The following is an 11,982-nucleotide window of genomic DNA, read 5'->3' as shown; positions in this document are numbered from 1 at the left end:
CGCTTTGAAGACATTGTTGCTTACATTAAGTGCTGCTTATTGGAGGTCAATAGATTAACAAGAGGGTACTGCACAAGCTAGAGTCATCCTGGAAGAGTAGTTAGGTTGGGAGTGCTACATTAGGTTGTTGCAAATGAGAGAAAACCACAGGCATAGTACAGTTGTCAAAAAATCTAATATGAAAGGCATTTTTCAAAACTGCATATCATCTGAGAATTGTTGGAAAACTGTAAACAATGCAATGCTACAAATCTTTTGAGGAACATTTGAAATTACAAACCAGATTCATCTGTTAGCAGCAAGCCTGAATTCGGTAGGCATCTGCCTATGCTTTTAAGAATGCCTCATACTGTAGCACTGGCCTTTCAATAAACAACCACAGCTTCATAAATAACTTTCAGCAGCTCAGCATTGAACCGTTTGTGTTGATGCTAAAGTGTCTCTTCTCGTGTGTTTAAATGTATCCGTCTCATCACTGACATTAAAAGTAGTTTCCAGCTGTGTCGGCAGAGACACTGGAAGTACAACTACACTTCCCCCATCAGTCTTCTCTAATTATTCCACTGAAAGCCCATGGAGCAGTGCTGTCCAGAGCTAAGCAACCATGCATCCACAACCCATGCAGGTTGGTCTAGACTGGTATCTGCATAGCAGCCAGCACTCAAAATCTCTTCTCCCTGCTCTCGTCACCATCAAGACGACGAGAGCAGCCCTCTGTGTAATAGCTCTCACTTCTATGGTTCGTCCCTCTACATCTGTGTGCTTTCACAGGCCTAAATGGGGACTATAGTGACAAGCTGTTTTGCACATCACACACCTTGCTAAGAGGGATGTACAGGATTTAGCTAATTCCTGACGGTTTCATGCTAGATTTATTTTTGCACTTAGAAAAATATCCATTGAGTTGTCTAAGAGGCATTTACATCACAAGATTAAACGTCACACGTTGCACATTTCCAATTTGGACAAACTCAACATGTGCCTAGAGAGAGTAAAATTGGACGGATGTTACACCATTGTAGTTGCATACTGTTTACAGGTGAAAACATGATAGCTCAATGATCAAACCTTGACCGGTTTTTGTTTGTTTGAAAGCAAGATAAACAGTTGTGGGAAAAGATGGATGTGCACTAAAAGGTTCAGGAGCAAGTGGACAGCGAGGTGTCCACCTCTTCTGAGGGGTGTTTGGTTTTTTGGGGGGGTGAGGGAAGGATTCAGCAGGAAGCCCTGATAAAACCATCATGCCCACCCCCCCTTCCCCAAGACCAAAACGACAGGGGGTTGGGGTTGCATGTGAGGACTGTAACCCACGAGGTCTTCACTCACATGACCGAGCAGCTCTTGGCCTTCTCCTTCTTGAAGGTGGAGGAGAGCAAATCTGACTTGCTGGGCAGGTGGAGGAGTCTTTTGGAGAGGCGGCGGGTGGGGCTGGACTTTGGGAGAGCCTGCAGCTTGTTGATGCAGGCCATAGCTGCGGTGCGAAACACACTGTGGATGCTTTTTTCTGAGGTGAATGCCGAGCACTCCAGATACGCCTCTGCACCCAGCTGCTTGGCCATAGCAGAGCCCTGAAACAGGTGAAAGAGAAGGAGGTTGTTTTTCATGAATTTAAATTCATGTTTTGGTTTTTTCTGTGTCCACCAGGTTTGCCAATAAATGTGCTGCAAAATTAAGGTCACGTCCTCATGGACAATTGCTTATAAATACAAATGATTCATCCCTTTGTTGTCATATGGGATCATATATTGTATTTACTTTTAGCCAGCAAAACAGTGACATCGCCTTCTTAAGTGCAATGGCATGCAATAGGTGTATTACTCAGATGTAATTACTGATTAATATCAAAGAGTCTGCTGGAGATCAAAATGTGCCATGTGTTTGAAGGAGTTGGGCAATGTTCTCCACCTGAAGAAGACAGAAAATCTGGCATTCTATCTTGAGCTTAAATGAAAAATATCAAGTTGATTATTCGTATCATACTGTTTGTCTTTCGTAACTACATGTTTTTTGCTTTCTGTGCGTGTGTGTGGGTTTTTTTTTTAAATCCGCTTTTCTTTTAATCACTCTCTTATGAGCACATGTGCTTTCTAGTGTGTATGTTCTGTTGTACTAAACAGTCCATAAACTGACGTTACACAAATTCTAAATAATCCATCATAACTGTCCAGTTTAACTGTGTTTGCCATCCGTGGTTTAAATTCAGCACGGACTATATTAAATTGTATAAATGTGCTCACACGTTCCATAATGTCTCTCACCTGCTCGTAGGTGATGGGAGTCTGTTTCTGATTGGACAGCTCCATCAGCGTGCAGACATCTGTGCGCAGGTCAATCTTACAGCCAACGAGCAGGATACGTGTGCTGGGACAGAAGTCTAGGATCTCGGTTTTCCACTGTGGACAAACCAGTACAAATAATATTTCAGTGGAAAATAAACAACAGGGTGTAAATACACACTATAGATTATCTGACATGAATAGAGTAATAGGATGTATATATAGCAGCAGCCATTACCTTCTTCAGACTACCGTCCACTGTGTCAGGACGGCTGATGTCAAAACACAGCAGAACTGCATCAGAGTCACTGTAGCAAAGGGGCCTCACGTTATCATAATATGGAGAACCTAAGGAAGAGAAGAGACATTGACATGGTGAGTGGAAGACAAGACAAACTGAGAAAATAGAACATCTCTGATTTTGACCTCAAGGTAGAGACACGTTTGCTAGATTAATCAATGGACATAGAAAAATATTTTTTTTTTAAAGAACAGAATTGGGTATATGCTGGTACCACATTATAATACATATACCTGTCACATAAAGACAGTTCAGGCTGAATATGCTCTGTAAAATGTGACACTCCATGAATTAAGAGAGTGTTCAATCCATTTTAAGTGGAGCCTTTTTCAGGTATTATTGAAACAGAGGTGACCATCAGTTTTTATTCAGAGAAAATAAAGGGTATTATCGAGCAGCAGAGGTGGAGCAGCAGAATACAGCCGCGGGGATTATGTGGAATCGGCATCACGGCTCACTTTGCTGTCCCTGAAACTGCTTTTCCCCCTGCTCCTATATCCTCTGCTAGCATTTCAGAGGGACAGAAGATGACAACCCAGCACTAAATCCTCATTGATCTTCTCTTGCAGTAGATTACGCAAGAGGAATGGTGGGGCTCGGGGCAGGCAGACGCTCCCACTCATGCTTGGAATCCTTAAGTAAGCCGCCCACCCCCCAAAAAATCCTCTGCTCTGCGCTGATACCTCCAGTCCCCCTGTTACCACAGCAACAGCCTTGAAATCCACCATCGACATCAGGCATTCCTCCCACCTCTCCATAAAGGCTCGCCTTAACTGCCAATCAATCATTTTACACCGCAAACTGCCCACCCACCTACTGTTGGGGACATTCCTCTGCTCTGCACAGAGTTGGGGACCACAGTCATACATAGATCACATAAAATGCACACACACATTCACACATGCCAGCATCCACAATCTCCCCATTTAAATTTGGCTGCAGCCAGAGGTGTTTCCTATCAGCGATAAGTTGCAACAGAAGAGGAGCAGCTCAATGGGATTAACATGTTTACTTAATGCTCAGTGTGGATCCCTAATGGGATTCAGTGTTCCTCTCATTGCTACTGATAACCAAAGCAGTCTGTGTTATCACTCACTGGATATTACACAACCATCATAATTGATTTATAGCACAGAAAAACAATGCATCAGAAAACATATGAAAAAAAAAAACTTGCACATACACACACACACACACACACGCACACACACACACACACACAACATGGATGTTTGCATATATCGCAGTTTCATGAATACTTAATGATTTTCCACATTATCAAAGGGTAAAACTGAATTTGCCAGCTGCTGGGTGCTGTGAGTGGAATAATGACAAGCTGTGGTGAAATTCCTCAGGGCTCAGTGTCCTGAAGACAGACAACATCACTGCAGAGGAACAAAGGGATACATGTTATGTATTATATGTGTATATGCCTCTGGAATTACTTTGCTCCTCTCTTTAAATAGAAAATTAACCAAAATGTAATCATTTACTGCAGATGTGTTAGTCTTAAAGAAAAAGAAAGAAAAAGAGACGCTACCACCAGATAAATGTAATTTACATTTCTGCCTTTGCACCATTTCACACTTCGGGCTTCAGCAGAAAAGCTGCACTCATCTGTGAGATAACTTTGTGTTTGCTGACTGTGGAAATTGACACACATTCACACCAGAACAATTAGCACCAACGCACTGATGCTAATTGGTGTGTGTGTGTGTGTGTGTGTGTGTTATCCCATGGGAAACCCAAAAGCAGGGCATTATACAGTTTTTCAATCTTCAGCAAAGGAGATTGAACCTGCATGTGATTCTGCATTAAATGGCCACTGATCTAAATGCATCAATCGATAATAAGCTGCACAGAAGCTGCACAGGGGTTCCAAGAGCCTTTGCAATTAAAGCTGACAAATTAGTTTAGCAGTATCACCCTGTCAGGAGGGAGGGCGGGGAGAAGGATGTTTCTTTTGTTACTCAACCCTCAAATGAAATTGATTTTATCTTCTGTACTGGACAAAGGGAGCATGAATCAGTAGGTGTATACAAGCCATTCTTGGTGAAATTGAATAAACAGTGCTATGAATGTGGAAATATTATATATTATTTAAAGCTCAGCAGCCTTGGCAGCTCTTTCCCAACATTTTAGGGTGCAGTTTCTAATCCTGGAAGAAAAAGATGTTTCAAGAAAAAAAAGAAAAAACAGCAGGAAGAGAGGATGGGAAGCAGGAGTGTATTCTACTGAGACGGAACACTGAGAACCACCCTATGCCATTAATCCTTCACCCCCTGCAGTCTGATATCACAGAGTGCCAGTTTCTGCCTCTTTCCCTGGCTCCCCTCAATCTTTTCATTGCAACAGTGCAGCGAATGCCCTGGATAGACAGATAAATGCACATGTAGTGCCTAACCATGGCCCAAATGTTTCCTCTCTCACTTTCCCTCCACAACAACATGTCTCTACAGCAGATGGAGAGTTTGTGGGGCATGAAACATGGAGAGCGAGGCTCACTAAATCGGGAAAGGAGGGAATTGAAAAGAGCATACAACCAAATTCCATGTGGCTGAACCCGACTGCATCCATCTGATGGTGCAGTGCCCAGAGCCAAGAGTTGAGGTGGAAATTGGGCCAAAGTAGAAGTGGGCTTCACAGGCTGCAAGTAGTGTTGGAGTACAGGTGGGGGAGGGGGAGGATCCGCCTTTCTGTGTGTGCATGAGTGAGTGAATTCCTGTGCCGACATAGACTGTCTCTATCATTAGCACACGCCGCCGCCGCTGCCGCCGCCGCCGCTGCTGCTGCTGCTGGTTCTGCAGTGTCCAACTACCGACTTTACAGACCAGCCAACACAACCACATTACATTGAGTCTGACATTTCTTTCCTGGTTTTACCTGACAGAGCCGGTCAGAGTCAGAGCTGAAACCGCCCCACAGGAGGAGAGATGGGGTGACTTTGCTCCTGAGCATCACCACGTCTGAACTGCTAACAAGCTTTGTAACTTGACACTGTTAAATCTGATCGAAACAATCTAGTGATATACCTAGGATGGAAATAAGCACTAGCTGTATCAGTTGTACCCGAAATGTCCGTAAAATGAGATACAGGACCATAACAAAAGAATTGTCTATTAACGATTCCTCACTTTATACATTTGTACAGATTGCTCCATCAGCCTAAATGAATATTGGGCACACTCCAAATAATTGTCACTTGGTTATACATCATATAAGAAGTTATAATAGATAAAGTATCCTCTAAATCTGAAAGGATTTATCAGGAAGTTCATTCAACCTGAAATAAATTACTCGCTAACACCATAATGAGACCCATTATTCACGATTCATGAGTTACTGCCAGTGGAGCCAGTGTTTGCCGTCCCCTTTTTCCCTCTTTCCCCCCCCATGTCCGATCGGACCAGGCTGATTAAAACCGGTGGATTGATTTTGGTCTGTAAATCCATGGCAGAGCTGAGAGAAGGAGCTGCCTGCCATGTGGGGCTGGTGATGAGGTCAGTCTAATCAATGAAGGGGAGTCGGGATGATAAGGAGACCCTCTCAGTGTGGAACGGCTGCAGCAGCACAACTCCTTACAATTAGAGCAAATTACAGTAAGAAGAGGAAACTGTACAGTATAGCCAGCAAATTGCCCTCCTGCCTGTCGTCAATCACCAGGAATCTGACAGGAGATACACAAGAGTCGTTTATACAATGAGGAACGAGGCGATGATATCAGCTCTCCTCTTAGTGGAGCCAGAAAGCAATGAGTCTTTAAATCAAACCTAAAGCCTGCGAGAAATTAAAATACTGTGTATAAAACATCACAGTAATGTTGTATGTGATAGTTTGTTGTAATCTATTTGATTTTGTGTTTCATTGTGCAGTATATGTCTGTTAAGGGACAAAGCAGAAAGAAAGTGGTATGTTTCTGCATAGCCAACAAGGGCATGAGAGAGTGAGAGAAAAAGTTCAACAGAAGAAGAAGAAAGAAAGAAAGAAAGAAAGAAAGAAAGAAAGAAAAGGTAGTATTTTACAGTACTGTGCAAAAGTGTGATAGACCTTTTTTACAGCAGATATTTTCGACATGAGAAAGGTGAACAAACACCAGTAACATTAATCACATTGATTACATTCCAGTTCTAAGAGATCCAGAGTTGTGCCATGTGGGTCACATCAAATATTTGACACTTTAACCTGTAGAAGCTGTTTTCCCCCCTGAACATGTATTATTTTTAAACTGCATACAGGTTTCCTGTAGTTACTGGATGAAGTGATTGAGAACCATTATTGTCCAGTTTGGGATTAACTTAGTTATTACATTTGCAGTAATGCCATGTTATTTACAAAGTGACTGGATGCTACCATCAGTGTTTTAAAATGTTTGTTCCTCAAAATTGTTAATTATCATATTATATGATATACAGTTATAATATAATTTGTTCCATACACAATTTACCCTGGTGATATCACACCGTTTCTTGATGATTAGTAATATGGTATTGCCATCTATTATTCCACTACTACTACTACTACTACTACTACACACTAAGAAAGAAAGAAAGAAGAGTGAAACTCAATGAGTCAGTGTGGATTGCAGTGGAGTGAGTGGCCCAGTGGTCTCATTTACAGTCCTAAACCCCTACATCATGCTGTTTGTGTGTGTGTGTGACCTGGAGCAGCATATGGAAGCGAATGCAGGTCACCAGAGTTTCTGAGCTGCCTCGTGTCTGTCTGCTCCAGAAAACCCTACGACTCAACAGGATGTCCTCTGTGTGCCCATCATCCCCCGGACAGGCACCAGGCCCACTCCTGCTGGCCAAACTCACAGTCCACAGTTTTTACAGAGATTAAAAAGTGGGGATTTTGGTCTGGGGACGGAATTACACTCACTGCTTTCCTACTGCTGCTTTTGAAAAATTAGGGGAAATCAAGAAACACAGTATAAACACAGCATTGTCTTATTAAAGCAGGTCTGTTACATAAAGGATTTGTTGTACACAGGTTTGCACAGCTGTTCTTCTTAGTACAGTACTTCTTGACGTCCATTCATTTGGGCAGCCTATAAACAAAGCCTTATCCCTTAACCATAACCAGTTAATGCCTAACAACGATTCAAACCTCAGCCATAAACTTAACTAGTTCCTCAGAAATGAGGTTATCCCTTATTAGGACCAGATTTTGGTATCCGTGAGGTCAGTGTTAAGTAATGAAAAGGTCCTAAAAAGGTGACAAACACAAGTACACACACACACACACAAACACACTTAAGCCTGCTTGCTCAGCTATTTGGCGACCTAATGAAAGTGCCAATACATCCAGCATGAGTGTGCATGGACAGGGATGTGGGCCCATTGTGCAGTGAGCATGAAGGGAATCAAACAGGTGCTGCACACTTGTGCTCACAGTATTCAGGTCAACACACAAAACAACAGATCCTCGGGGAGATCCACACTGACACATTGACCCTCTTTTTCACACAGCGTGTAAATGAACATATGATGCACAGAGTCAGCAATAACGACAAGTGAAGTGGAATAATCCTCGTGTTTTTTGCCAGCGGAACATTATCACAGACAGAAATGCAGCTTCCTGCCACACAACAGACTGCACCAGGCGATAAAGGGACATATTTAATCAGTTCAGAATGCAGGATAAGATTATCCTGCATATGAAAATATACAGCGTTACAGCAGGGGCGATAATAAAAGTAAGAAATAGAAGCCACGTAATATAAAACAAATATGGGAGAATTGTGTAATAAAACATTTTTGTTTTATACACATTGTAAAATACTCAAAATTACTATTACGTAGGGATGCACAATATTATTGGCACAATATTGCTAGATATTGGTTTAAAAATGTATTATCGGTTATCAGCAAACACACCACGTTTATTTATTTTGCTCAATTTATAGCCACATCTGCTGCGACATGAGTATGAAAGATATTGTGTTAAATTCACCACAGTAGAGACTATATACATACATATACATATACACACACATGTATATATCAGTATTTGTATGGGTATCATAAATATTTTTAAGAAAGATAAAGTGAAAAGTGATGAGCCATGACAATGAAACAGATAACTGGGTTTATTGTTGTGGCTGATCAGTGTATATATGGAAAGCAAACCGGGTGTGACCAGAATGTATACAACATCCTGACTATATCAAGATATTCTATTCAAAATTCACAGTAATGACTGTCCTTTCCATCTTACTGGAGAGAGGAGCCGATACAGTACTAGTATCAGTCTATGGTCAAAAAACAAAATCACTGGATGGGATAATCCAAAAATAAAAACATCAAATTTGACATGGTTCAAAAATCACATAAATACTTCCCTACACACAGACTGTTAAATGTGATCTGCTTATTTCTTCTTTATAGGAGCATATTTATTGAATTATTAATTTCACCCCCAACCCCAAACATACAAATACGATTAAGTGAGGTATATGTGGTTCATATTTACAACCTGAAATTTCCACCTAAAAGTACCTAAAACATTTGAATGAAGCTGGTTGAAATACAAACATTCCAAACCTCTGGACAAGAACATTCTCTTTCTTTATAAAATACAACCAAATGGCAATGTTGTGCGGAGACCACGGTGCGACTGCAGGAGAACGTTTCAGTTTTTGGTTCCCTCAACATTTAAGGAATGTTTTTAGGTTTGGTTCAAACTAACCTTAGGAGAACCATGGGCTAATGTTCTTTTCACGCTTTCGTGTCCTTATAGTGGCAGTCCATGAGAATGGCATCTAAAGCACTTTGAAATATGTGACAATACTTCATTCATTTATGGATATTTTAAAGGTTTAAGATGATGTACCCTAACACAGAATTTGTATAAATTATTGCTTATCTGTGAAAATAGCAACGGCTTATTTATTTATTATATGTTTTAATGACACGTGTAAACCCAATGCAGCATTCACTAATAATATGATATTATGTAATCAGCTCGGAAATATATAAATAAGACTCAACAAGTGCACACAGTGTGTGCAGTGAATAATGGAAGACAACAAGCAGCCACTGTCACCCTCAACCCTCTCTCTCAGACAGAAGGACATGTCTCCTTCTGTGGTGCACACACACACACACACACACACAGAGACAGACAGACAGGCAGACAGACAGGTGATTATTTACCTGAAGTATCCCACAGACTGAGCTCCACTCGCTGCTCCTCCAGCTCCAGGCAGGCTGTGTAGTTCTCGAACACCGTGGGCACGTAGGTCTGCGTGGGGGAACAATTAGAGACACGGTGTCACGAGTGTGGAGGTGACAGACAGACAGACACACAGACAGACAGCTACAGGTTACACCGGAATGTATCCGACTAATTAGTGCAACACATTCACGCGCAGTGAGAAAATCGATCCGACAAAATGAGAAGACGCGTCACATCAAAGGGTTTTGCTGCAATTTGGGATCAATCAATCACATGAAACGACTGCAGCTGCGGGAGAACGAGACAATCAGTGCCCGCCTATAAAATATTAATACACGCACAAAGCGTGAGGAGATTTTTTTTTTTCACAGAATGTACAAAAATAAATAAAGCTCACGTGATTTTCATTTTATTTGATGTTTTTTGTTGTTGTTTTTACAGTCAATGAATATAAAAAACACTCGAAAAGAACCGAATTTAAGGAAAATGCGCATGAAAACTGTCCCTGCAATACACGCACCATTTTTTCCCCCCCATTTGCTATTTAAAAAAAATATTAAATCAATGACAGATTCATGCCGTGCGTGCATTTAAATAGATTTTCGTGGCAAATGTGAGCGCATACCTCTGGATAACAGTCCTTCGCAAGGACTTGCAACATCGCAGTTTTTCCGCATTGAACATCTCCAACAAGAACCAGTTTACATCTGACGACGAGCGGCTGTGTGTTTCTCCTCTCCTTCATGGTGGTCAGAGTGTCCCAGTGGTTTTAACTCGTCAAAAAAAAACACAAAACGATAATCAGCTCAGAATTCGTCCCACTGTGTGATGCAGACACTGCGCGTCCAGTTCTCTCAGGATGTCCGCAGTTGATCTGATTGAATTTGCCACTGCGGCGCTTTATACGAGCCAGCAGCAGCCAATAGGAGCGCAGCATCTCACGAGCTTTCAACATCCCTCCACTGCACCCAGCAGTGATCCAGCGCTGAGAGGAGGATAATGTTAGGGCTGAGGGTTACTTTTCATTTTCTTGTGAATATCTAAAAGGTCACACTTTACTAATAACTGTATTTTGATGTTATTAGCCTAATGCGTGTAAAAGCATCAGTGCATCTGTGTAGATTTCATCAAAATAAGATGCAAAGAGAGAGAGAGAGAGAGAGAGAGAGAGATAGACAGACAGACAGACAGACATATAGATAGATAGATAGATAGATAGATAGATAGATACAGTAGATAGAGAGATTGTATAATTCTTTGACAAACAAAGTAATGGAACAGCATCATTGTGTTGAGGACTAGATTCAAAGTTACACAGAAAATCAAAGGCTGTGATAAATGTTCCCTTCGTTTTTGTTTTTGTTTTTTAACAACATAGATCTTAAAGCTCACACACAGCAGAGTTTGAGTTCATACCACAGAGGAAGAAAAGATAACAGTCTATGCCAGCATGTGTTTTGTGTGGATAAGACTCTCACTAAAGATGATTTATGTGTTTTCTGATTATCTGGGGTTTTCCTTGGATTGTACAGGATCTGCAAAAATAAGCCACACACTTCGGCCTATTCCTTTTTCTGTTATTGCCACATTTGTGTCAAATGATCTTCTTTATGTTTATTTTTTATATGAATGTAACCCCCGAAAATAAAGATATTCATTCATTCTGAATCTAGACCATTACAAAGTTCTTTATTCTTAATCAAAATATGCATTAAATTCCTCTGACAGAATATGTCATACTAAGAAAGTACTAAGTGAGGACGAAACACTGCAGTTTTTATATATACTTTACTTTAATTAGTTTGCTCCGTCTTGTTTTGTGACTGTTTTAATGTGTGTAATAGAGGTTTGCAGATCATATTTCATGCTGTTCCTATGTTTTCAACTTCTGTTCCTCACATATTTCTTCAAAAATGTGAATAAAAGTCAAGTGAAGGTGAAGATAAATTGAAACATTTGAAAAATGCAACAGAGAAGGCGAAAGTGACCACTTTCTTGGATGTGTTTAACAGTATCATTACACTGTATATTCAGTATGAGTTTATAGAAGATACACTAAGATACAACAGTCAGTCCGTGCAGACTTGTTCACCTGTGAGTCTTGTCTCTTGGTCTGCTTCAAATGAAGTGATTTGATTGATTTGACACGGCTGGATCAATAGCACACCACTGGCTGAGTACAATAGGACTGAGACAAATCCAATGTGGACTAATTAGTTTAATTTAATC

At 41.0% G+C, this 11,982-nt stretch overlaps 1 protein-coding gene across 1 annotated transcript; it reads right to left on the bottom strand.

Annotated features, from left to right (window-relative positions):
- Positions 1-853: 853 nt before the first annotated feature.
- Positions 854-10,628, bottom strand: rnd1b (Rho family GTPase 1b). The gene is made up of 5 exons (XM_058643973.1): positions 10,379-10,628; positions 9,732-9,819; positions 2,515-2,624; positions 2,259-2,393; positions 854-1,568 (listed from the first exon to the last, which is right to left on the bottom strand). The coding sequence occupies exons 1-5, from the start codon at positions 10,496-10,498 to the stop codon at positions 1,323-1,325; spliced, it is 699 nt and encodes a 232-aa protein (XP_058499956.1). The 5' UTR covers positions 10,499-10,628; the 3' UTR covers positions 854-1,322.
- Between the last annotated feature and the right edge of the window lie 1,354 nt (positions 10,629-11,982).

This window comes from Solea solea, chromosome 11 (assembly GCF_958295425.1).
Source record: "Solea solea chromosome 11, fSolSol10.1, whole genome shotgun sequence".
In the NCBI taxonomy this organism is placed as follows: domain Eukaryota; kingdom Metazoa; phylum Chordata; class Actinopteri; order Pleuronectiformes; family Soleidae; genus Solea; species Solea solea.
This window is presented reverse-complemented; position numbering and strand designations above follow the sequence as displayed.